This window comes from Maylandia zebra, linkage group LG3, assembly GCF_041146795.1.
Source record: "Maylandia zebra isolate NMK-2024a linkage group LG3, Mzebra_GT3a, whole genome shotgun sequence".
Lineage (NCBI taxonomy): Eukaryota > Metazoa > Chordata > Actinopteri > Cichliformes > Cichlidae > Maylandia > Maylandia zebra.
The window spans coordinates 9,505,663-9,532,112 of NC_135169.1; the positions used below are offsets into that span (position 1 = coordinate 9,505,663).

At 42.4% G+C, this 26,450-nt stretch overlaps 1 protein-coding gene across 2 annotated transcripts in view; it reads right to left on the reverse strand.

Annotated features, from left to right (window-relative positions):
• The window catches only part of LOC101464036 (NACHT, LRR and PYD domains-containing protein 3-like), a 49,527-nt gene that overhangs the window by 16,978 nt on the left and 6,099 nt on the right, over nt 1–26,450 (reverse strand). For both annotated transcript variants that reach the window (XM_076879315.1, XM_076879308.1), the window contains exons 6-10: nt 9,444–9,519; nt 9,047–9,281; nt 7,091–8,888; nt 3,916–4,089; nt 3,512–3,685 (exon numbers count right to left, since the gene is read on the reverse strand). In XM_076879315.1, the coding sequence (XP_076735430.1) occupies nt 3,512–3,685; nt 3,916–4,089; nt 7,091–8,888; nt 9,047–9,281; nt 9,444–9,519 (2,457 nt within the window). The remainder of the gene's footprint in view (nt 1–3,511; nt 3,686–3,915; nt 4,090–7,090; nt 8,889–9,046; nt 9,282–9,443; nt 9,520–26,450) is intronic.

The following is a 26,450-nucleotide window of genomic DNA, read 5'->3' on the forward strand; positions in this document are numbered from 1 at the left end:
TCAGTAGCTTTTGAAAGGATAAAGTTGTGGTATATCAGTGGTTAGAAATACCATTCTTACTTTAGGATTAGTTTAACACAAAGTCAGGGCTGACCCGGGACCATTGCTGTGAGTCACAGTGCGCAGCATACAGGTCCTTTCACACCAGACGCAGCATGGGCTCCTAATGCTAACTGCTAACTAAAAGCCAAGGATCCAGAATTTGTTGTGCTGGCTGCGGGGTTTTGAGGCAGCTCTACCTGTACTAGATACACCTGCTCCTTGTTGTTTCTATCTCTGACTTTGTCCTCTACAAGAGTTTTTTTTTTTTTATCTTCAAATGTTCAATAAAAACATGTATTTCTAATTCATAACGAAGAAAGCTTTGTAACTATCCATACTAGTAAAGACTGTCATTTCCACAAGCACTGCCCCCCCACCCACCCCACCGAGGTCCGCAGCGCTGTTGAAAAGGCTCTGGAGGTCCCTTTATTAAGCACGTAATCCTGTGACACAAAAATCATTAAACTCGGACAACCACAGACTGTTTTCCTTAATGGTTTGAAGGAGCTGGGCTGACATGTAAAAGGGCATTTATTCCCTCAGAACCTGAAGCTCCATAAAGCGCCCCTCCGACAGCCAAACCCATCTGTTCTCTGATTGGATTGTTAAATTTGTGATTGACATGACATTGGCCAATCAGACGAAAGGAAGAAAAACAGGGTCCAAATTCGTACTTGCAACTTGAAACTTGAGTGCAGAGTTTCACATGTATTTTTTTTGGCTAATTCCACACACAATATATATATATATATATATTTTTTTTTTTTTTTTTTAAAACACACACACACACACACACACACACACACACACAAATTCTTTTTACACATACAAATCTAGGGATGGGTATTGATAAGATTTTCATGATTCCGATTCAATTTTCGATTCTGTTTAACGATTCGATTCTTTATAGATTCTCTTATCGATTCTTTTTTTTTTTTTTTTTAAAAAGGAGAACACTAAGGTTGATTAGCTTAGAACTTTGTTTTATATATTCTCTTTGAACAAGATAGAAATTTAGGAGTAACATGGTCTTACAAACCCAACAGTGAGATCTTAAGAGATCCAGCCTACGGCTCTTCAATGGGGTGTCACAGGGTCCCCGGGAAAAAAAATTGTAAATGTAAAATAATAAAATAAATATTCTTCTGTAGCAATAACAAAGTATAACATAAATTATTCTGTAGCAATTGCACAAGAATATCCAGTAATGTCCCTGCCTACAATTAAACACATTCACTTACCGAAAATCGGGGGCATCTGCTGTGGCAAATGGGTGCAAGCCTTTTACCACAAACTTAGTCACTGCTCTGTGACATTCATCTATCCTGGCCTGAAAGGAGACGCTACCGGTAGACTGCAGCGAGAACTGCCAGCATCTGAGCCAGCCAGACTGTCTCTCTCATCATGGTCACCTAAATGCACAGTTTTTGTAATAAGGCAGATCGCGCTAACATAATATGCACTGTTAGTTGATTATTTACCTGCCGCATTAACGGGAGAGGACGTGCAAACGTTACCGCTGTTGCTGGGTTGAGATTCACGAGTCCGGAGCGGAATTAAAAACACGACATTCATTTAAGATTATCGCGTGTTTTGAGAGCAAATGCTTTTGCATATTCGTAGTGTTTCCTCCCTTAAATGAAAGATCTACTTTGTTGTCATCCGTTCTCATAAAGTATAATCAAACATTTTAGCGTTTGAGCCACCATATTTCCTGCCAGGTACAGTGGGGCAAAAAAGTATTTAGTCAGCCACCGATTGTGCAAGTTCCCCCACTTAAAATGATGACAGAGGTCAGTAATTTGCACCAGAGGTACACTTCAACTGTGAGAGACAGAATGTGAAAAAAAAAATCCATGAATTCACATGGTAGGATTTGTAAAGAATTTATTCGTAAATTAGGGTGGAAAATAAGTATTTGGTCAATAACAAAAAGGTCCAAGAATTAAAGCCCATCAGAGTATTCCCCCCCCAAGGAGGGACAATGATCGTCTACCAAATCACATGAGCCAAGGTGTGATCCAAGGTGTGAAAACCGGTGTGGGTCACAATTAGGGATGGGTAGCGGTATCCGGTGCCATTATGGCACTGGTTCTGACATAAACTGTAGTAGCCAGACCGAAAAGCAGTGCACATGTTGGTGCTTTATTTCGGTGCAGTTTTTTTTCTTGAGATGTCATACACTTTGGATTCTAGCCAATCATTTTACCTTTCCAAGGATAGTAGGCGGGCCCATGTACATAGGTTCTTTTAGAGCAGAGCTACAGATCAAAAATGACCAAGGCGGAGCAGTCAAAAGTCTTGCTGTACTTCACAGCAAAAGATGCAAACTCCTAAGTCTTCAACAAGTGCTTTAAGGTGATACTGTGCAAAGGAGGTAACACCTCGAATCTGATGAAACACCTGGCGACCCATAGCGTTTTTTTAAAACCCGAGAAATGCACCATATTTGATAGCTTGCTGCGAGACTTGCCTGTTATCGGACCCGGAGTTAGCAACATCCCCCAAGAACCCGAAGAGTAGAGTCCTGGCCCTTACTCTGCCAGTATAGCAGAAAGGATGATCGATGATGATGGCAGCAGCAGCCGTTCTTCTCTGGGCAAATAGCTTAATGTTGTTCGAGTGTAATTTACATTGAGTAAGTTAACCACGTTATTAAATTAATGCACGCAAGGTGAACTAGCAAACACGGCTGTCTTCTTATTTGATAGAGTGATACCATATATGCCCTATAGCTTCAGAAAAGGCTAACATTGTTATCTTTTTACAAAAAGAAAAAAAAAGCTAAACATGAGAGGTTTTGGGACAAAGTTTGTGTTTTCCATTGTTTAAGCACCAGTTTCCATGGGGATTAAATCTGGCAGTCTCCACCATTTGACCCTAGAACTGAAGAATCTTCTCGAATGAGAGGTGAAACGTCTTCAAGCAACTTAAAGAAGTCCAGACGCTTTTCTTTCCAAGATCCTTAAACTACGATGACCTGGATGATTGAGAACCTTCACAGACATATTTCCATTGAGTTATTGATTCTGTCATAAATTAGTTAACATAAACTAATGTAAGTCTACTAATGGAATAAAATATGTTTTTAAAATTTTAACTTTAAGCACTTATTTCTTAAATCTAGCTTCACAGGCAGTGTTATCAAAATTTGATTTTATATGTGCAGCATTTCATGTCCTCTTTAAGTGCAAATATGGAGATACAGAAATATATCATTTTTAGAAATGCCCAATAGACACCTAAATATGCAATTTGGATATTTTCTCACTACCAGTATAAAAAAAGGTAAAGTAGCCCTAATTCTCTAAAATGACATGTGCAAACAAAAGTTGTTGCTTTGAAAAATCTTTAGTATATATATTTCATAGTGTAATAATTTACCCAAAGGCAAATTAAAGTCTATTAAGGCTGGTGTAATATAAATCTGATTTTAATTGATCATCGGTGGAAAAGACTGAATCCTGACCTGAGACTTTGAAGTTTGCAGTTTGGACCTCTTACTCCAGCTGACACAAGCTTTGCTCCTGAATCCTGCAGATCGTTGTTACTCAGGTCCAGCTCTCTCAGCCTAGAGAACTGGGTGTTGATAACTAGGGGGAGAGTTTCACAACTTCTCTCTGAGAAGTTACATAGACTCAGTCTGGAATACAAACAATCGACAATAGAACTAACATTGTCATACAACTGTACTTTGGATGCAGTGATGATTTAATAGATTTAGCAATATTTAATCTTGTTTGGTTTTTTTTCAGAAATCCTTTACGTCTTACTAATATACAAGAAATATATGAACTTCAGCTTTACTGCCTTAAAATGTTTAATTGATTATTTTTGTCATCTGATGAAAAATAAAATAGCAATTGGTCTAACCTCAGTGTTTCCAGTATACAATCTGGACTCTCCAGTCCAGCAGACAGAAGCTTCACTCCTGTATCCTGCAGACTGTTGTTACTCAGGTCCAGCTCTCTCAGACTTGAGGTCTGAGTCCCGAGAACTAAGGATAGAGCTTCACAGCTTGTCTCTGAGAGGTTGGAGGCACTCAGCCTGAGAAAAATAAAATAAATGAATTTTTAAACATATATATATATACACACATACACACACTTCTACTCTCGCCCCTGCGAGCAGTCTATCTTTCAAGCTCAGGTCAACTACCAGAGGCCTGGGAACTTGAGGGTCCTGCGCAGTATCTTAGCTGTTCCCAGGACTGCGCTCTTCTGGACAGAGATCTCTGATGTTGTTCCCGGGATCTGATGGAGCCACTCGCCTAGCTTGGGAGTCACTGCACCTAGTGCTCCGATTACCACTGGGACCACCGTTACCTTCACCCTCCACATCCTCTCGAGCTCTTCTCTGAGCCCTTGGTATTTCTCCAGCTTCTCGTGTTCCTTCTTTCTGATGTTGCTGTCATTCGGAACCGCTACATTGATCACTACGGCTGTCTTCTTCTGTTTGTCTACCACCACTATGTCCGGTTGGTTAGCCACCACAATTTGTCCATCTGTATCTGGAAGTCCCACAGGATCTTAGCTCGGTCATTCTCCACCACCCTTTGGGGTGTCTCCCATTTTGACCTCGGAGCTTCCAGGCCATACTCGGCACAGATGTTTCTGTATACTAAGCCGGCCACTTGGTTATGGCGTTCCATGTATGTCCTGCCTGCTAGCATCTTGCACCCTGCCGTTATGTGCTGGATTGTCTCAGGGGCATCTTTACACAACCTGCACCTGGGGTCTTGCCTGGTGTGATAGACCCCAGCCTCTATGGATCTTGTGCTCAGAGCTTGTTCTTGTGCTGCCATGATTAGTGCCTCTGTGCTGTCTTTCAGTCCAGCTTTGTCCAGCCACTGGTAGGATTTCTGGATATCAGCCACCTCCTCAATCCGCCGGTAGTAAATACCGTGCAGGGGGCCTGTCCTTCCATGATGGTTCCTCGTCTCCCTCCTCTTTCTTGGGTTTCTGTTGCCTGAGGTATTCACTGAGCACTCGGTCAGTTGGGGCCATCTTCCCAACATATTCTTGGATGTTAGTTGTCTTATCCTGGACTGTGGTGCTGACACTCGCCAGTCCCCGACCCCCTTCCTTCCGCTTAGCGTACAGCCTCACGGTGCTGGACTTGGGGTGAAACCCTCCATGCATGGTAGGGAGCTTTCTTGTCTTTATGTCAGTGGCTTCCATCTCCTCCTTTGGCCAACTTATTATAGCAGCTGGGTACCTGATCACGGGCAGGGCGTAGGTGTTGATAGCCCGGATCTTGTTCTTACTGTTCAGCTGACTCCTCAGGATTTGCCTGACCCTCTGCAGGTACTTTGTGGTTGCAGCTTTCCTAGCTGCCTCTTCATGGTTCCCATTTGCCTGCGGGATCCCCAGGTACTTGTAACTGTTCTCGATATCTGCAATGTTGCTTTCTGGTAGTTCGATCCCCTCAGTTCTGACTACCTTCCCTCTCTTTGTTACCATCCGACTACACTTCTCCAGCACGAATGACATCCCAATGTCATTGCTGTATAGCCTGGTAGTGTGGATCAGTGAATCGATATCTCGTTCACTCTTGGCATACAGCTTGATGTCATCCATGTACAGGAGGTGGCTGACAACTGCTCCATTCCGTAGTCGGTATCTGTAGCCAGTCTTGTTAATGATCTCACTTAGGGGGTTAAGGCCTATGAAGAACAGCAGTGGGGACAGGGTCTCCTTGGTAGATCCCGCACTTGATGGTAACTTGTGCTATGGGCTTGGATTTGGCCTCTAGTGTTGTACCCCACATCCCCATTGAGTTCCTGATGAAGGCTCTTAGGGTCCTGTTGATCTTGTACAATTCTAGGAATTCCAGTATCCAGCTGTGGGAGACTGAGTCATAGGCCTTCTTGTAATCAATCCAGGCAGTGCACAGGTTCGTCAGCCTGGTCTTGCAGTTTCGGCTGACAGTTTTGTCTACCAGTAGCTGGTGTTTTGCGCCTCTGGTATTCTTGCCAATCCCTTTCTGTGCCCCACTCATGTATTGACCCATGTGCCTGTTCATCTTAGCCGATATGATGCCTGACAGGAGCTTCCATGTAGTACTGAGGCAGGTTATTGGTCGGTAGTTGGATGGGACCGGTCCCTCCTTGGAGTCCTTGAGGATCAGGACCGTCCGACCTTCAGTTAGCCATTCTGGGTGTCTCTCGTCAACTAGCAGCTGGTTCACTTGTGCGTCCACACGCTCATGGAGTGCAGTCAGCTTCTTCAACCAGTAGGCGTGAACCATGTCGGGGCCTGGTGCTGTCCAATTCTTCATACTAGAGACCCTTGCTTGGATGTCTGCCACCATGATGGTTACTGGACCCTGTTCAGGGAGGTTGCTATGTATGGTCTGCCCTCAGATACACTAGCCACTGAGCATTGCCGTTATGGGTTGCGTCCTTCTTCCTGTTCTGTGGAGAAGAGCTGGTTTATTCTCCTGCCTTCTATCTCTCTGGTGTACCTCCTCAAGCGGCTGGCCAAGGCTGTGAGTCTTTGCTTGGCAGCTTCCAAGGCCTCAGGTATGGACAGCTTGCTTTATTTCTTTTTTTTATGCACCTTCTTTGTCGCACCTTTCTGCAACTCCGTTAGTTGGTTAACCTCCCTCCATGCTACTTTGATCTTGCCAGATAGATAGATATAAAGATAGGAAGAACAAATGGTGCAGTACAACACATTCTCACTAGGGGTGGGCTTTGATAATCGGTTTCGATTGGATTACGCAATATCGACTCATTAAAATTCATCTTGCCCGAAACACCAGAATCTCAGGTTAAACCTCACAAAATTTTGACAACCACCAAACAGCTAAAACAGTAAATGAGAGCAGGTACACGGATTCTGCACAAAGACATAAACACTTTGTGTTTATGTCCTAAAAATCAGTTTTAGGTTACTAAACAAATTTTAAAAAATTTTACAATTATGCAAAATTGAAAAACGCTTAGCTGTGTCTCTAATAAAACCACTTCAGCAGCATCAGGTAATGTTCATTTTTATATTGATTGGAATAAATATTTTAACAAAAGAAGTACAAATGTACTTACAGAGCTTTGTTGGAGGCTTTGACCACTGGCAGCAGCCTCAGAAGAGTCTCCTCTGAAGCAGAGTATTTCTTCAGGTCAAACACATCCAGATCTTTTGCTGATGACAATAAGATGAAGACCAGAGCTGACCACTGAGCAGGAGACAGTTCATCTGTGAAGAGACTTCCTGATCTCAGGGACTGTTGGATCTCCTCCACTAGAGAACGATCATTCAGTTCATTCAGACAGTGGAACAGATTGATGCTTTTCTCTACAGACAGATTCTCACTGAGCTTCTCCTTGATGTACTGGACTGTTTCCTGATTGGTCTGTGAGCTACTTCCTGTCTGTGTCAGCAGACCTCGTAAGAGAGTCTGATTGGTCTGCAGAGAAAGACCCAGGAGGAAGCGGAGGAACAAGTCCAGGTGTCCATTAGGACTCTCTAAGGCCTTGTTCACAGCACACTGGTGGAGAGATTGTAGGTTTGGTTTGCTAATTAATTTAGACCACCAGGAGGTTGTTTGATCTTCCAGCAGATTGAGTCCAGAGTTGATGAAGGTCAGATGGACATGAAGAGCAGCCAGAAACTCCTGAACACTCAGATGGATGAAGCAGAACACCTTGTCCTGGTACAGTCCTCTCTCCTCTTTAAAGATCTGTGTGAACACTCCTGAGTACACTGAGGCTGCTCTGATATCGATGCCACACTCTGTCAGGTCTGATTCATAGAAGATCAGGTTTCCTTTCTGCAGCTGATCAAAAGCCAGTTTTCCCAGAGACTCAATCATCTTCCTGCTCTCTGGACTCCAGTGTGGATCTGTCTCAGCTCCTCCATCATACTTGACCTTCTTCATTTTGGCCTGAACCACCAGGAAGTGGATGTACATCTCAGTCAGGGTCTTGGGCAGCTGTCCTCCCTCTCTGGTTTTTAGCACATCCTCCAGAACTGTAGCAGTGATCCAGCAGAAGACTGGGATGTGACACATGATGTGGAGGCTTCGTGATGTCTTGATATGGGAGATGATCCTGCTGGCCTGCTCCTCATCTTTGAATCTCTTCCTGAAGTACTCCTCCTTTTGTGGGTCAGTGAACCCTCTGACCTCCGTCACCATGTCAAAATACAATGCAGGGATCTGATTGGCTGCTGCAGGTCGTGTGGTTATCCAGAGGCGAGCAGAGGGAAGCAGGTTTCCCCTGATGAGGTTTGTCAGCAGCACATCCACTGAGGTGGACTTTCTAGGGTCAGTTAGGATTTTAGTTTTGTGGAAGTCCAGAGGAAGTCGACACTCATCCAGACCATCAAAGATGAACACAACCTGGAAGTCTTCAAAGCTGCAGATTTCTGCTTCTTTGGTTTCAGTAAAGAAGCGATGAACAAGTCCCACCAAGCTGAACTTTTCCTCTTTCAGCACATTCAGCTCTCTGAAAGTGAATGGAAATATGAACTGGATGTCCTGGTTGGCTTTGTCTTCAGCCCAGTCCAGGCTGTATTTCTGTGTTAAGACAGTTTTCCCAATGCCAGCCACTCCCTTTGTCAGCACTGTTCTGATTGGTTCTTCTCTTCCAGGTGAGGCTTTAAAGATGTCTTCTTGTCTGATTGTTGTTTCTGGTCTGTCTGGTTTCCTGGATGCTGTTTCAATCTGTCTGACCTCATGTTCATCATTGACCTCTGCAGCCCCTCCCTCTGTGATGTAGAGCTCTGTGTAGATCTGATTCAGGAGGGTTGGATTTCCTGCTTTAGCAATCCCCTCAAACACACGCTGGAACTTCTTTTTCAAGAAAGACTTGAGGTGATGCTGAAGAACTCCAAAAGGAGTTCCTAAAGGAACAAAAGACAGCAATATCAATGGAATTATTATGTCCACATGCAAATTTATTTTCCCCGGAAATGCGTCTTTGAATACATGTTGGTCAATCTTTTGAGACATTAGTGTGTCATTCACCCAGTAACTTAAATCGTTAGACAAATCCTCTTACTGCTCTGCAGACGGTCAGCCAGCTCCTCCTGCTTCATTCTCTTTAGGAAATTCAGCGTGATATTCACAAATGCCTCTCTGTTGCTGATGCCTCTCTTCTGCTCTTCATCTTTACCCTCCAACATCTCATCATCCTCCCTCTTACTGTTTAAGCTTTCTGGGTAATCTGGACTCAGAACCTTCTGAATCTTCTTTAGCTCATTTTTCACAAAAGTGATGATGTTGTCCTCCAGCAGCTGGAACAGAATACTTTATGAATGACTCAATCAGATTGAAATCATGGAGCCAAACATCAGATCCATGTTGGACACACTGACAATCCATCGGTCTACAAAGAGCAACATGGAGATGAATGTGAACAGAATAGATCTAAAAGTAGTTGTTGTACATGTACAGACCATGAATATGGAGTTGTATTTTTGGTTCTGCTGGGCAGACTGACCACAGGCAACGTCTGAGCTCTCCTGTTCCACTCTGTGGAGGAATCATGAAGAATTAGTTCACATTATATGACCACCCAAGAGTTAAACACAAGCCAAAGGTTCATTAGGTCATCTTTTGGATGTTGAATGAGATGACTGCCTCTTGTGGTGAATAGGTGTAACTGAGTAACTTTTGATGTACATGCTCAGCCAGAGTTCCAAGTAGAACGAGCAGTTACTAAAATGTGAGATTGTCAGGCTGTATGTGACATTATTGATATATGAGTTAAAGGATAAAGTCGAGGATGACACCCAAACTTTTCACAGAAGAAGAAACAGAAACAGGCAACTTATTTACAGTAATATGGAAACTATTAATTCTGGATAATGTTGATTTAGAGCCCTAATGGAAACTAACCTGCTGAGAAGAATAGAGTGAGAAATAGTCTACTCAGATCGAGGGGAATAAGGAGAATAAGAATGTAAAGTAAACCAGAGTCAGCTGCCATCATTGGTTATTTTTATCATGCTATGGGAAGGGCGAAAACGAGACCGGAACTGTTCATAGAGATTATTCTTTGTGAAGCAACTATCTTTTCAAAAAATTTTGAGATTAACGGTAAATTGGAAATGGGATGAAAATGATTAAAGTTATTGGGGTCTAAACCGGTTTTTTTCAATATTAGGGTGATGGCAGCAACTTTGAAGGAAGCAGGAACAGTTCCAGTGGTAAGTGAAGAGTAGATGATAGCAGATATAAGGGGAAACAGAGAGGGTAGACAGGCCTTCACCAGAACTGTAGGAATGGGGACAAGCTGACATGTAGAGGGCTTTGACTTACAGATGAGATCAGAGATATCAGTGACAGAAGGACGTTGGAAATCAGAAAAACAGTGTGATGGGAGTAGAATTACAAAGGAAAAGCTACATGGAACATCAGCAACCAGGTCTTGGTATATTTTGTAAATTTTCTCAATGAAAAATAACATTAAAGGATCACAGAAAGACTATGAATAAAGGTGGGCAGATAGAAAATCTGGTGACCTGAAAGAAGAGTTGAACAGTGAAAACAGTATCATGGTGGAATTTTCATTTGAACTAATTATGTCAGCGTAATAAGCAGAATTTGTTTGATTAATACACTCCTTATAATACAAAACATGATTATTAAACTGTTACGGCCCCTGGCCTTCCTCTATGGAAATCAAAGTGTTCCAGGACTCACGGGTGATTGGCTGGCCAGGGACCTATGCCCGCCCAACTTCATGCAGATCAGATTGTGCCACCACATACACCATTGGCTGCTGCAGGAGCCTTGAATACGATGGACCAATGACGGGGCTGCCTGCATTTACGAATACGGAGTATAAAAGGCTGAGGAGTCTTCATTCGTGGGGGACTTGTTGATTTGAATAGACTGTGCAGACTGTCCCTCCTGCCTTTGCCTTGCTGCTCTTTGCAACCTTTGTGTTGAGTAACTGCCTGTGAGATGTTTAGATGATTAGTGTTCTACTGGTGTTATTAGTGTTATTTGAATATATGAGTTGTTTGTTATGTTTGTTTAAATCCCCCTATTGCCTAGTGAGTTGTTTCATTAACGGTTTTCAGTTGTGTTAGTAAACCTTATGTTTTTCTTTTTATCTAACCCTCCTGTCTCTGGACTCATTTATGTTACTTCCCTTGTTGCCTAGCAGAGCCAGGTCCTAACATAAACATTTCCTTATAAATAGCAAGACCAGTTTTCTTATAGAGACCTTTTCTTTCAGTAGCCCGAGTTGAGATGTAAACCAGGGCTCTGACTGAAAGAATGATACAGGTCTGGTTTTAACCCTTTATGACCGGTCATAGCAGGCACGCTCAATTTTGCGTAACTATTTTTAAAGCCCGGTAGAATTGCAACCACACAAGCTAGTGCAAACGTTCAGATATACGTCAGCACAAAGTGAGGTCATTTTCGCGGAAAATGTAATTTTTTACCTATAGGGCAATTACAAAGATATCCTGGTGCTTTTAAAGTTATTTTTTGAGTTTATGCCTTTGTGTATAGTTTCTGGGACGCTTAGAACTCAAATTACACTGTTGGAAATAGTTTATTCTGATGCACATGCAGGTTTTTTTGCAAATTAGCATTATTATATTTATTTTTGTTTTTCCTGCAGTATATAAAAATTGGTGTATCTCAAAAATAAAACTATAAAGAGGCTCAAATAAATTCCCTGTGGTTGGAAACTATTTTGTGCAACTTTTTTACATTTACATTTTTTTTTGCAATTTCAGGGATGTCTCTCTGAAATTTCTTCAACTAGAACAATGTGTAAAAAAACAAAAACAGCAGTTGTAGTTTATTGCACTTTTTTGCAATTTATGTAGTTACTATGGCCTTAATGCATACATATTGTTAAAAGAATAATTGCTTTTAAAAACTGAATATGAATTAGCCTAATTTGAAATTCAATTCATTGGTTTGAAAATGATCACTAAATTGAAATTGAATTTTATGTTTTGAAAATGAATTCATTTGCTTTGAAACTGTATTTTATCTTTTAAAAATGTAGTTCTCGAATAATTTCAGATTCACCTCTCACCATTCAGTTTCAGTTCTACAATTCAATTTCAATTCCAAAATTCAGTTTTTTGGGACTTACATCCGGTTCCGGTTCAAGGGTAATCGAGCGCAGATTAATAGAACTACGTTTTACTAGCGGACCGAAAGTGTTACTGACAGGAATCTACAGCATCTTGAGCTGAATTAAGACTTCAGAGGTCATTCGTCATGTCGAATGACCAGCGGATAAACTCTCAGGTTAGTAAAAAATGTATTACATGTATAAGAACAAGTGTCATGTTAACAAATGATAGCCGTACAGTAACTTTTATGCTTATTGTACCTGTTAGCTAAAAATGCTAATTTAGCATAGTTTGCCCTGAATTCAGCTTTGACAAACAAATATGATCGACTGCTTCTAGTAGAATTCCAAAGTTGTCATCTTGTACCCTCTCAGAGCCCTGTATGCTTGCAGAGACCCCTACAGAAGGGAAACATGCAAAACGGTGTCCAAACCTTTGTATTTTAGCTTTATTTATGTCTTACACAGCATCCTAACTCTTTACTTAATTTAATAACTAGCTTAAGTGAATAGTTAGTCTAATTCATTAGTGCAGAATTACTGGGTCACCTCTGTTTGAAGAGATATAATATGATATACAACTATCACTGAAACACCAACTTTGTAAATAAACAAACAAAACTTCTCCTTCTCTAAACGTTTGGCCACAGCTGTAGATTACACAGTGTCAGTGCTTGTTCCCTCTGGACAAGAATTACATTTCTAAATTCTTTGTGCATTTACAGGTAAAAAAAATATCTAAAAATGTTTCTAAATGACTGCTGTGTCTTTGAAAAGGTGGTAAGAGCCTGAGGCCAGTGACAGTCCAGTTCTACTCTAAGTACATCCTTACGGTGGCTCACAGGACAAGGACACATTGCTGTCCTGCCAGAAGAGAAGAGAAACTTCAGTCTTCATGCAGTTCAACCACACCTGTCATATTCCGTATGACAGGGGTCTCAAACTCCAGCCTTCGAGGGCCGGTGTCATGCAACTTTTCCATGTGTCTCTGGTGTACCACACCTGAATACAATTAGTAGGTCATTAGCAAGAGTATAGAACTTGACTGCATGCTGAGGTGGCAACCTCTTACCCTACTCAAGTAAATTTAAGTAAATGTAAATGTATGTATGTGGGAACATGTACTTCTAAAAACACATTTATTGCACCATGTTCATTCACTCATGAGCTGCTGTATCATGAATCAAATGGCTGAATTGCCAACTAAGCATGCAGCCAAGTTCTATACTCTTGCTAATGACCTACAGCGGAGTGGTAGATATATATAGCCCTGTACTGCCCTATATTGCACCTTAATTTGTTTTTATATAATTGCGTGGAATGAGTCCCGAGTTGAATGTTTTTAACAGGCAAAAAAAATACTTCAATAAGTAAATAAATAAATGTTAAATTTTTGTCTTTTTTCGCTGATCCGAAAATTGATCCGATCCATGACATAAAACCGTGATCCGAACCGTGAGTTTTTGATCCGTTGCACCAGTACTACTAACAGATTAAATGCCATGTTGAGGCTGCCATTTTTAGCATTTACATGAATGTTAAAATCACCCACAATAATTATTTTATCTGAGCACTAAATCAGATTTAAAAAAAGTCTGCAAAAATCAGAGAGTAACTCTGTGTAAGGCCCAGGTGGACGATAGAAACCAGTCTTACCTATTATCATCTGAGTTTTACAGCTGGGATGGACAAGGCTAAGCATCAGGCTTTCAAATGAATTAAAACTCTGTTTTGGTCTTTCGTTAATTAATAGGCTGGTGTGAAAAATTGCTGCCACACCGCCGCCTCGGTCAGAGGGGAGATATCATCACCCCCACCCGAGATTGGGTACAAAGCCCGAAGTGCGATGGGAGGATTGTTGAGTGCAACAGGAACTGACCTGAAAGATGGGATCATGGCCAAGCTTGAAACCTGGATCCCCCAAAGCCGGTTACCAAGATTATGTGAAGTACCCTACAGCCACGCTTACCGAGACTAATAAGCTGATCTACAATACGGCAGCAGTGATCAGTGAGATGCTTGGCTATAAGTTGAACAGCCACAAGGACCAGTACCCTCCATGGAGAAGGAGGCTAGAGGGCAAGATCAAATTAGCACGGAGGGAGGTTAGCCAACTAACAGAGTTGCAGAAAGGTGCGACAAAGAAGGTGCATAAGAAATACAGCAAGCTGTCCATACCTGAGGCCTTGGAAACTGTCAAGCAAAGACACACAGCCTTGGCCAGCTACTTGAGGAGGTACACCAGAGAGATAGAAGGCAGGAGAATTAACCAGCTGTTCTCCACAGAACCAGCAATGGTGTACTCTCATTGGCAAGGGAACAATAAGAGAACAGCACCACCAAGGCTGGAGATGGAGCAATACTCGAAGACCATATGAGAGAAGGACGCAACCTATAACGGCAATGCTCAGTGGCTAGTGGATCTGAGGACAGACCATAGCAACCTCCCTGAACAGGGTCCAGTAACCATCATGGTCGCAGACATCCAAGCAAGGGTCTCTAGTATGAAGAGTTGGACAGCACCAGGCCCCGACGTGGTTCACGCCCGCCTACTGGCTGAAGAAGCTGACTGCACTCCATGAGCGTCTGGACGCACAAGTGAACCAGCTGCTAGTTTAAGAGAAACACCCGGAATGGCTAACTGAAGGTCGGACGGTCCTGATCCTCAAGGACTCCAAGGAGGGACCAATCCTATCCAACTACCGACCAATAACCTGCCTCAGTACTACATGGAAGCTCCTGTCAGGCATCATATCAGCTAAGATGAACAGGCACATGGGTCAATACATGAGTGGGGCACAGAAAGGGATTGGCAAGAATACCAGAGGCGCAAAACACCAGCTACTGGTAAAAAGAACAATCAGCCGAGACTGCAAGACCAGGCTGACCAACCTGTGCACTGCCTGGATTGATTACAAGAAGGCCTATTACTCAGTCTCCCACAGCTGGATACTGGAATTCCTAGAATTGTACAAGATCAACAGGACCCTAAGAGCCTTCATCAGGAACTCAATGGGGATGTGGCGTACAACACTAGAGGCCAACTCCAAGCCCATAGCACAAGTCACCATTGAAATTTTGGTTACCTCAACTTCAAACATTTGAGGTTGAGACCTCACCGGAAGTGACACAGCAACAGGTTCTCTGAGCAGAATTGTTGGCAAACTTAACATATCTTCTGAAAATGGCAGCTCTCCGTGGATACTAAACTTTGAGAGCGTGTGTGGGAAAACGTCCAGAAGTGGTGGCTCGTAATTTGAGACCTCTCGAAAACTCAGAACTTGATGTTTTTGAACCGTAGCGGTGAGAGAGAGGAAGGACGCTAGCATCAACTAGCACAAGTCACCATCAAGTGCGGGATCTACCAAGTAGGGCTGGGCCATATTATACCGTTCACGGTAATACCGGTATAATGTTAGGCAACGATAGGAAAATGAAATATCGCGATAGAATATGAGTAAAACGTGCATGCGCAGTGCCTTTGTTTTCATACGCACATGGCTGATTGTTGAGTGAAACAGATGAACCAGAATTGGTTTGTAAAAATGGTGCAACTTCAGTGATGTGGAACTGGTTTGGTGTTTGTCCGTCAGATACACGACAAAGCACATTTTTTTGCAGAACATGCAAGCGGCCGTTGTTATTGTCGTATTTGTCGGACTAAGATGCTCTTAAATCTGGGAGTAATCTGGGTCCTAAACTCCGTCCTTTCAGGTCAAACAACACTGCAGCATCACTGAGAGTTAAAAACTGTCCCAATTCTTTCATCTTTAATAAAAGGATCAGCATTGCTGCTTAACCAGGTGAAACTATAAAGTTTAACTTCCAGGCATCCATGAAAACAAAATGTATTACATTTAACGGAGTTAGAAGTTAGCAGGAAGCTAGCGGAAGTTAGCTCGCTAGTTTCGCTAATTACCTAAGCATGATATTGCATGTTCTGACTGAGAGATTTCTGAAAAAAATCAAACGTACAGCTCTGCTATCACTTCCAACATAAATGAAGACAGGAAACTAAACAGCAGTGACGTTTGTAGGGTTACTGAAGTTGGGCTAGCTGGTATATAATGATGTGCTACGTGATCGCTAGCGACACAGCTATGTTAGCATAACATAAACAGTGAAGCTGGAGGACGAACACTAACACTTTTCCACTTATAAAAGTTAACGTTAAAAGTTCCTGATAGTTAAGAGACAAATGCAATCGCATGGCAGGATGCTGTAAATGGACCAAACTTCAGTCAGGAGAACAACTGAGATAATCCATCCACAATACGAGGTTAGTCATTAATATACTGCAACAACATGGGAATAGAGCAGCTGCCAGAGAATTCAACATTAATGAATCAATGGTACAGAAGTGGAGGAAGCAAGAAGAATGAGTTTAATAAAGTTTGATTCATCTGACTGCTTTGTTTCGCTTAATGTGCCTTATAATCCCGTGCATCTTATGGTCCGAAAAATATATATTGCACACTGCAGTTTAATGTTGCAAAGCTCCTCTTTAACTTCAGTGGATATTATACATGGTTATGCTCAGGATATGTCAGCCCATTTCTACTGGAAATGCCTTTTGGTTAAACTTTCAGCAAGGAATTTGCATTTGCACTGTTACATTTTTATAAAGCTTTAATGTACATAAAAACCAGCTTCTTGTTTAAGTGAAAATAAATGGAAGGTTGTCTTTTTGCGCTAGTAATGTTGTGGAGTTGTATTTTGTCTCGCATCAATTATATCGTCGGTTATATCGTTATCGCAAATTCTCAAATATATATCGTGATAAATATTTTTGGCCATCTCGCCCTGCTCTACTACCAAGGAGATGCTCTGTCCTAACTGCTGTTCTGCATAGGCCTGAACCCCCTAAGTGAGATCATTAACAAGACTGGCTACGGATACGGATACCGACTACGGAACAGAGCAGTTGTCAGCCACCTCCTGTACATGGATGACATCAAGCTGTATGCCAAGAGTGAACGAGACATCGATTCACTGATCCACACTACCAGGATATACAGCAATGACATTGGGATGTCATTTGTGCTGGAGAAGTGTAGTCGGATGATAACAAAGAGAGTGAAGGTAGTCAGAACTGAGGGGATTGAACTACCAGAAAGCAACATTGCAGATATAGAGAACAGTTACAAGTACCTGGGGATCCCGCAGGCGAATGGGAACCATGAAGAGGCAGCTAGGAAAGCTGCAACCACCAAGTACCTGCAGAGGGTCAGGCAAGTCCTGAGGAGTCAGCTGAACAGTAAGAACAAGATCCGGGCTATCAACACCTACGCCCTACTAAGCTGGTATAATAAGTTGGCCAAAGGAGGAGATAGAAGCCACTGACATAAAGACAAGAAAGCTCCTTACCATGCATGGAGGGTTTCACCCCAAGTCCAGCACCCTGAGGCTGTACGCTAAGCGGAAGGAAGGGGGCCGGGGACTGGTGACTGTCAGCACCACAGTCCAGAATGAGACGACGAACATCCAAGAATACAATGGGAAGATGGCCCCAACTGACCGAGTGCTCAGTGAATACCTCAGGCAGCAGAAACCCAAGAAAGAGGAGGGAGACGAGGAACCATCATGGAACCGGCAACCATAGTCAATTGTCTTCCAGGGGCCAGAGCAGGCGACATTGAAGGAAATTTAAAACTGCTGGCTAAGGGTAAACGTAAATTCAGTAAAATCATAATTCACGTCGGCAGTAATGACACCCGGTTACGCCAATCGGAGGTCACTAAAATCAATATTGAATCGTGTGCAACTTTGCCAAAACAATGTCGGACTCTGTAGTTTTCTCTGGTCCCCTCCCCAATCAGACCAGGAGTGACATGTTTAGCCGCATGTTCTCCTTAAATTGCTGGCTGTCTGAGTGGTGTCCCAGAAACGATGTGGGCTTCATAGATAATTGGCAAACCTTCTGGAGGAAACCTGGTCTTGTTAGGAGAGACGGCATCCATCCCACTTTGGATGGAGCAGCTCTCATTTCTAGAAATATGGACAAATTAATTAAACCCCCCATAATATGACTATCCAGAGTTGGGACCAGGAAGCAGAGTTGCAGTCTTACACGCCTCTCTGCAGCTTCTCTCCTCCTGCTACCCCCCCAAAAACCCATCTCCATAGAGACTGTGTCAGCTCCCAAACAGACAAAAAACAAACTAAAAACCAGCAACAAACAACTTAAACATAAACAATTACAAAGAAAGAACAATACAGTATCCACATCTGAACCAAAGAGTAAAACAGTGAAATGTGGATTATTAAATATTAGGTCTCTCTCCTCCAAGTCTCTGTTAGTACATGACTTAATAATTGATCAACAAATCGATTTACTCTGCCTTACAGAAACCTGGTTGCAGCAGGATGATTATGTTAGTTTAAATGAATCAACACCCCCGAGTCATTCTAACTACCAGAAACCTCGAAGCACAGGCCGAGGGGGCGGTGTGGCAGCAATTTTTCACACCAGCCTATTAATTAATGAAAGACCAAGACAGACTTTTAATTCATTTGAAAGCCTGATGCTTAACATTGTCCACCCCAGCTGTGAAACTCAGAAACCAGTCTTACTTGTTATCATCTATCGTCCACCCGGGCCTTACACAGAGTTTCTGTCTGATTTCTCAGACTTTATATCTAATTCAGTTCTGAGCTCAGATAAAATAATTATTGTGGGTGATTTTAACATCCATGTAGATGCTAAAAATGACAGCCTCAACATGGCATTTAATCTGTTATTAGACTCAATTGGTTTCTCTCAAAATGTAAAAGAACCCACCCACCACTTTAATCACACTCTAGATCTTGTTTTAACATATGGCATCGAACCTGAACATTTAACAGTGTTTCCTGAAAACCCTCTCCTGTCTGATCATTTCCTGATAACATTTACATTTACAATAATTGATTACACAGCGGTGGAGAGTAGACTTTATCAAAGTAGATGTCTTTTTGAAAGTGCTGTAACTAAGTTTAAGAATATAATCCACCCACTGGTATCATCTCCAATGCCCTGTACCAACACAGAGCAGAGCAGCTATCTGAACGCTACCCCAACAGAGGTCGATTATCTTATTAATAATTTCACCTCCTCACTACGTACAACTCTGGATACTGTAGCTCCTGTGAAAACTAAGGCCTCAAATCAGAAGTACCTGACTCCGTGGTATAATTCTCAAACACGTAGCCTAAAGCAGATGACTCGTAATCTGGAGAGGAAATGGCGTGTCACAAATGTAGAGGATCATCATTTAGCTTGGAGAAATAGTTTGCTGCTTTCTAAGAAAGCCCTCCGCAAAGCCAGAACATCTTACTATTCATCACTGATTGAAGAAAATAAGAACAACCCTAGGTTTCTCTTCAGCACTGTAGCCAGGCTGACAAAAAGTCAGAGCTCTTTTGAGCCAACCATCCCTTTAACGTTAACTAGTAATGACTTCATGAACTTCTTCACAAATAAAATTTTTATCATTAGAGAAAAAATTACCAATAATCATCCCACAGATGTAATATTATCTACAGCTACTCTTAGTACCATTGAAGTTAACTCAGAAAGATCAATTGGAGAAAAAGAGTCTGAGTTAACTTCAATAATTACTTCCTCCAAACCATCAACGTGTCTTTTAGACCCCATTCCTACAAAACTGCTCAAAGAGGTCCTGCCATTAATTAATTCTTCGATCTTAAATATGATCAACCTATCTCTAATGATCGGCTGTGTACCACAGTCCTTCAAGCTGGCTGTAGTTAAACCTTTACTCAAAAAGCATCTCTAGACCCAGCAGTCTTAGCTAATTATAGGCCAATCTCCAACCTTCCTTTCATATCAAAAATCCTTGAAAGAGTAGTTGTCAAACAGCTAACAGATCATCTGCAGAGCAATGGTTTATTTGAAGAGTTTCAGTCAGGCTCTCTCACTCTCTCACTCTCTCTCACACACACACACACACACACACACCCCTCTGCTCAGCCAGATTTATTGTAAATGTCACACAGTACTAAAACCACAGGCCAGTCATTTTCAACAATGAACATTGTGTGCACTGTCTCACACACAAACTCTCAGTTCAACCAAGTCCACAAACAAAAATATAATAATCTACAATAGCATTTACTTTTACAATGCATGTTGTTTAGTGGGACTTCTGGCATTCCTTGCCTTGAACAATCCTCTTTAAATCTGGCTTGTATTCCGTTGTTGCCACTCGAAGCAATTCTTTCACATGTGTGTCAGTCAGAACAGATCGATGCTTTGATTTGACATGTTTTAGGGTAGAAAACACAGACTCGCAGACGTATGTTGACCCAAACATTGACAGTATCTTAAGCGCAGCCCGTTTGACATTGGGGTATTTTTCCATTGGCACACTTTTCCAGAACTCAATGGTCCCTTCCCTTAAAGCAGGTTTCAATTGGTCCTCCTCACAAAGATCGATCATCTCCAACTCAGCCGCAGCTTCATCTGTGACTAGCGGGACTTTCAAACAGCCGGTCTCTGCATTAAATGGGTCGACGAGGAACGTAATCTGTGGCCTTTTCAATTGTAGATCATGGAACCGGGTCACGAAGCTTTCGTGCAAGTTTTCAATCAGCGTTGCATATCTGGCTCTTTGCTTACTCAGGGCAGCGCTGGCGACTTGCCCGCTGGCTTTTAGCAGAGTGGGAAAATGCGTTAAATCTCCCTTTTGAATGTGTGTCTTGAACAGCTTCAGTTTGTTGACAAACGCAAACACACTTTGCACCAGCTCAGGCAGCATTTTTAACTTACCCTGCAGGGTCAGGTTCAGTCTGTCCAAGTGACACAGCATGTCGACCAAAAAGGCCAGATCCATAATCCACTTGAGGTCCGAGAGCTCGGGATAGTCCTTGTCCTTCTTTTCCATAAACAGTTTCACGGCATCCAAAAGCTCAAAGAAGCGAGAGAGTACCTGGCCTTTTGACAGCCACCTCACAGTGCAGTGCAGCGGCAGGTCACCTGGAAGCCCTTGGTCCAGCTCAGCGATGAGATTCTTGAATTGCCTGTGGTTAAGCACATGTGTGCGGATATAGTTGACGATTTCCATCACAGGCTTCATGACGTTATCTAAATTCAATGATTTAGACACGAGTTGCTCCATGTGGATGATGCAGTGGAAATTCCAAAAGTCAGGAATAGTTCGGTCAGCTTTGCACAGCCCCACAAGCCCGTTCACAGATCCCATCATGGCTGGTGCTCCATCAGTGGCTATTGCAGTTAATTTCGTTATGGGCAGATTTGCTTTTTCAAATGCAGCCATCATGGTTTCTTTCACATCTATGCCACGGGTTCTGTCTTTTAATGGCACAATATCCAGGAGTTCTTCTTTGATCACACAATCGTTTGACACAGACCGTGCAAATATTGCCAACTGAGGCTTGTCTTGTATATCACAACTCTCATCCAATGCGACACTAAAATACTCACATGCTTGAAGGTCAGAGTGCAACTGTGATTCAATAGCCGTGTTAATGTCTGATATTCTGTGTTCAACAGTGTGGCGGGACAGTTGGACGTCTGATACCATGCGTTTTAATTTGTCGTTTTCAGGAGACAAGATTTCAACAACGTCACTGAGGCATTTTTTAACGAACTCCCCTTCATTGTTTGGCTTTTTAGCCCGTGCAATGTTCCAAGCCAGCTGATAGGATGCGAGCGTTGTGGTCTCTGACCGCTTTGTAAATTTTTGGAAAAACTGTATCTGCTTTTCTGCCTGACTTTTCAAAGTGGCCAACTCGTGCTTGCGAAGTTCAGTCCCTTTGGAAATTCCTGGTCGATGTTAGCATGGAGTGAGCTGAAGTGGCGCTGAAGATTTGAAGCTTTGAAATGCGCTAATGACGTCTGACATATAAGGCAGAATGGCTTACCATTGCGTTCAACAAAAAAAATATAAACTCTCCTACTCTGTTAAAAATGTCCTGTGTTCATCTTCATATTTTCTTTTTGCTGTGCATTTTTTTCCTGCCATTTTAAGGGCGAACTTGCTCCTACTGGGAAACTTTGTGGTATTTTCATCTCACACACATGCGCATTTGATGAAAATACCGTATTGAACTCAAGCGAAGCGAACGCGCACATTTTAAAACAACAACATAAAAAAAAAAAAAAAAAAACACAAACGCAAACTTTGATATGAACGTAAGAGCCGCATGAAACCAGGCAAAGAGCCGCATGCGGCTCGAGAGCCGCGGGTTGGCCATCCCTGTGCTAGACCTTAGTGCAGCGTTCGATACTGTCGACCATAATATCCTATTAGAGCGATTAGAACATGCTGTAGGTATTACAGGTACTGCACTGCAGTGGTTTGTATCATGTCTATCTAATAGACTCCAATTTGTGCATGTAAATGGAGAGTCCTCTTCACACACTGAGGTTAATTATGGAGTTCCACAGGGTTCAGTGCTAGGACCAATTCTGTTTACATTATACATGCTTCCCTTAGGCAGCATCATTAGAAGACATAGCATACATTTACACTGCTATGCTGATGACACCCAGCTCTATCTGTCCATGAAGCCAGATAACACACACCAATTAGTTAAACTGCAGGAATGTCTTAAAGACATAAAGACCTGGATGGCCGCTAACTTTCTGCTTCTTAATTCAGATAAAACTGAGGTTATTGTACTCGGCCCTGAAAATCTTAGAAATATGGTATCTAACCAGATTCTTACTCTGGATGGCATTACCTTGGCCTCCAGTAACGCTGTGAGGAACCTTGGAGTCATGTTTGACCAGGACATGTCCTTCAACGCTCATATTAAACAAATATGTAAGACTGCTTTCTTCCATTTGCGCAACATCTCTAAAATTAGAAATATCCTAAACTCAGAGTGACGCTGAAAAACTAGTTCATGGATTTATTACTTCCAGGCTGGACGACTGTAATTCATTATTATCAGGAAGTCCTAAAAACTCCCTGAAAAGCCTTCAGTTAATCCAAAATGCTGCAGCAAGAGTCCTGACAGGGACTAGAAAGAGAGAGCAGATTTCTCCTGTTTTGGCTTCCCTTCATTGGCTTCCTGTTAAGTCCAGAATTGAATTCAAAATCCTGCTCCTCACATACAAGGTCTTAAATAATCAGGCCCCATCTTATCTTAATGACCTTGTAGTACCATATCACCCTATTAGAGCACTTCGCTCTCGCTCTGCAGGCCTACTTGTTGTTCCTAGAGTATTTAAAAGTAGAATGGGAGGCAGAGCCTTCAGTTTTCAGGCCCCTCTTCTGTGGAACTAGCTTCCAGTTTGGATTCGGGAGACAGACACTATCTCTAGCTTTAAGATTAGGCTTCAAACTGTCCTTTTTGCTAAAGCATATAGTTAGGGCTGGACCAGGTGACCCTGAATCCTCCCTTAGTTATGCTGCAATAGATGTAGGCTGCCGGGGGATTCCCATGATGCATTGAGTTTTTCCTTTCCAGTCACCTTTCTCACTCACTATGTATTAATAGACCTCTCTGCTTTGAATCATATCTGTTATTAACCTCTGTCTCTCTTCCACAGCATGTCTTTATCCTGTCTTCCTTCTCTCACCCCAACCGGTCACAGCAGATGGCCCCGCCCCTCCCTGAGTCTGGTTCTGCCGGAGGTTTCTTCCTATTAAAAGGGAGTTTTTCCTTCCCACTGTCGCCAAAGTGCTTGCTCATAGGGGGTCATATGATTGTTGGGTTTTTCCTCTGTATCTATGAAGCGCCTTGAGGCGACTTTTGTTGTGATTTGGCGCTATATAAATAAAATTGAATTGGAAGGACAGGCCCCTGCACGGAATGTACCACCGGCAGATAGAGGAGGTGGCTGACATCCAGAAATCCTACCAGTGGCTGGACAAAGCTACATACATACAGTGGGGCAAAAAAGTATTTAGTCAGCCACCGATTGTGCAAGTTCCCCCACCTAAAATGATGACAGAGGTCAGTAATTTGCACCAGAGGTACACTTCAACTGTGAGAGACAGAATGTGAAAAAAAAGATCCATGAATCCACATGGTAGGATTTGTAAAGAATTTATTCGTAAATCAGGGTGGAAAATAAGTATTTGGTCAATAACAAAAATACAACTCAATTCCTTGTAACATAACCTTTGTTGGCAATAACAGAGGTCAAACGTTTACTATAGGTCTTTACCAGGTTTGCACACACAGTAGCTGGTATTTTGGCCCATTCCTCCATGCAGATCTTCTCGAGAGCAGTGATGTTTTGGGGCTGTCGCCAAGCAACACGGACTTTCAACTCCCGCCACAGATTTTCTATGGGGTTGAGGTCTGGAGACTGGCTAGGCCACTCCAGGACTTTCAAATGCTTCTTACGGAGCCACTCCTTTGTTGCCCGGGCGGTGTGTTTTGGATCATTGTCATGTTGGAAGACCTAGCCTCGTTTCATCTTCAAAGTTCTCACTGATGGAAGGAGGTTTTGGCTCAAAATCTCACGATACATGGCCCCATTCATTCTGTCCTTAACACGGATCAGTCGTCCTGTCCCCTTGGCAGAAAAACAGCCCCATAGCATGATGTTTCCACCCCCATGCTTCACAGTAGGTATGGTGTTCTTGGGATGCAACTCAGTATTCTTCGTCCTCCCCCCGTGTGGTTCTGGGATCTTTGCTCACCGTTCTCATGATCATTTTGACCCCACGGGATGAGATCTTGCGTGGAGCCCCAGATTGAGGGAGATTATCAGTGGTCTTGTATGTCTTCCATTTTCTGATGATTGCTCCCACAGTTGATTTTTTTCACATCAAGCTGCTTGCCTATTGTAGATTCACTCTTCCCAGTCTGGTGCAGGTCTACAATACTTTTCCTGGTGTCCTTCGAAAGCTCTTTGGTCTTGGCCATGGCGGAGTTTGGAGTCTGACTGTTTGAGGCTGTGGACAGGTGTCTTTTATACAGATGATGAGTTCAAACAGGTGCCATTCATACAGGTAACGAGTGGGGGACAGAAAAGCGTCTTACAGAAGACGTTACAGGTCTGTGAGAGCCAGAGAGTTTCCATGTTTGAGGTGACCAAATACTTATTTTCCACCCTAATTTACGAATAAATTCTTTACAAATCCTACCATGTGAATTCATGGATTTTTTTTTCACATTCTGTCTCTCACAGTTGAAGTGTACCTCTGGTGCAAATTACTGACCTCTGTCATCATTTTAAGTGGGGGAACTTGCACAATCGGTGGCTGACTAAATACTTTTTTGCCCCACTGTATACAAACACACAACGACGACTATGTGAAGTACTAGATCTAGTCTAATAGATCTCAGAAGATCTAGATCATGTGACTGCACTACAGAAACATGCAGAAAAGGTGAACGGATGTTCTCTACATGCATGGTTCCCACTGTGAAGCATGAAGAAGAACGTGTGATGGTGTGGGGATGCTTTGCTGGTGACAATGTTAGGGATTTATTCAAGATTTAAGGCACACTGAACCAGCGTGGCTACCACAGCATCCTGCAGCAACATGCCATCTAATCCAGTTTACGTTTAGTTAGACCATCATTTATTTTTTAACAGGACAATGACAAGAGAATGATGGAGTGCTGTGCCAGATGGCATGAACTCCACAGACACCTGACCTAAAACCCAATGAAGATGGTTTGGGATGAGATGGTCCACACAGCAAAAGCAAAATTGACTGAATGGACTGATTCTTATAAAGCGCTTTTCTACTTCTCCTGGAGTACTCAAAGCACTCTATACCACATGCCACATTCACACAAGCACTGTCTTCTATGCTTTAACCCTTTAAGGCCTACCATAGAACCAAGTGTGCCAGAGCTTACCCTTTATATTTTTACATGCTGTAGTGCCATTTGTGGAAGCAATTCAAGTTGCAATACATCAATAAAACTGTTATAGCCCAAATTTTAATATATGTATGCATTGAATCCATAGTAACTACATAAACTGCAAAAAAGTGCAATAAACTACAAAAAATTTAAAATAGTTTTTGGGGGTTTTTTTTCGTTCTTTAGATATATTTCTAGTTAGAGTAATTTAAGAGGCTTATCCCTCAAAACAGTAAATACAAAAAAGTTGCACAAAATAGTTTCCCACCACAGGAAATTTATTTTGTGTCTTCATAGTTTTATTTTTGAAATACACCAATTTTTATATACTGCAGGAAAACCGAAAATAATTATAATGCAAATTTGCAAAAAAGATGGACGAGCTGGCCCTGATGAGAAGCATGAACAGAGACGTTGCCTCCTCCTGTGTTCTTTCTCCTCTGCTCTTCTCCCTGTACACCAACTGCTGCACCTCCACCCACCAGTCTGTCAAGCTAATCAAGTTTGCAGATGACACCACCGTTATTGGACTCATCTCGGACGGGGATGAGTCTGC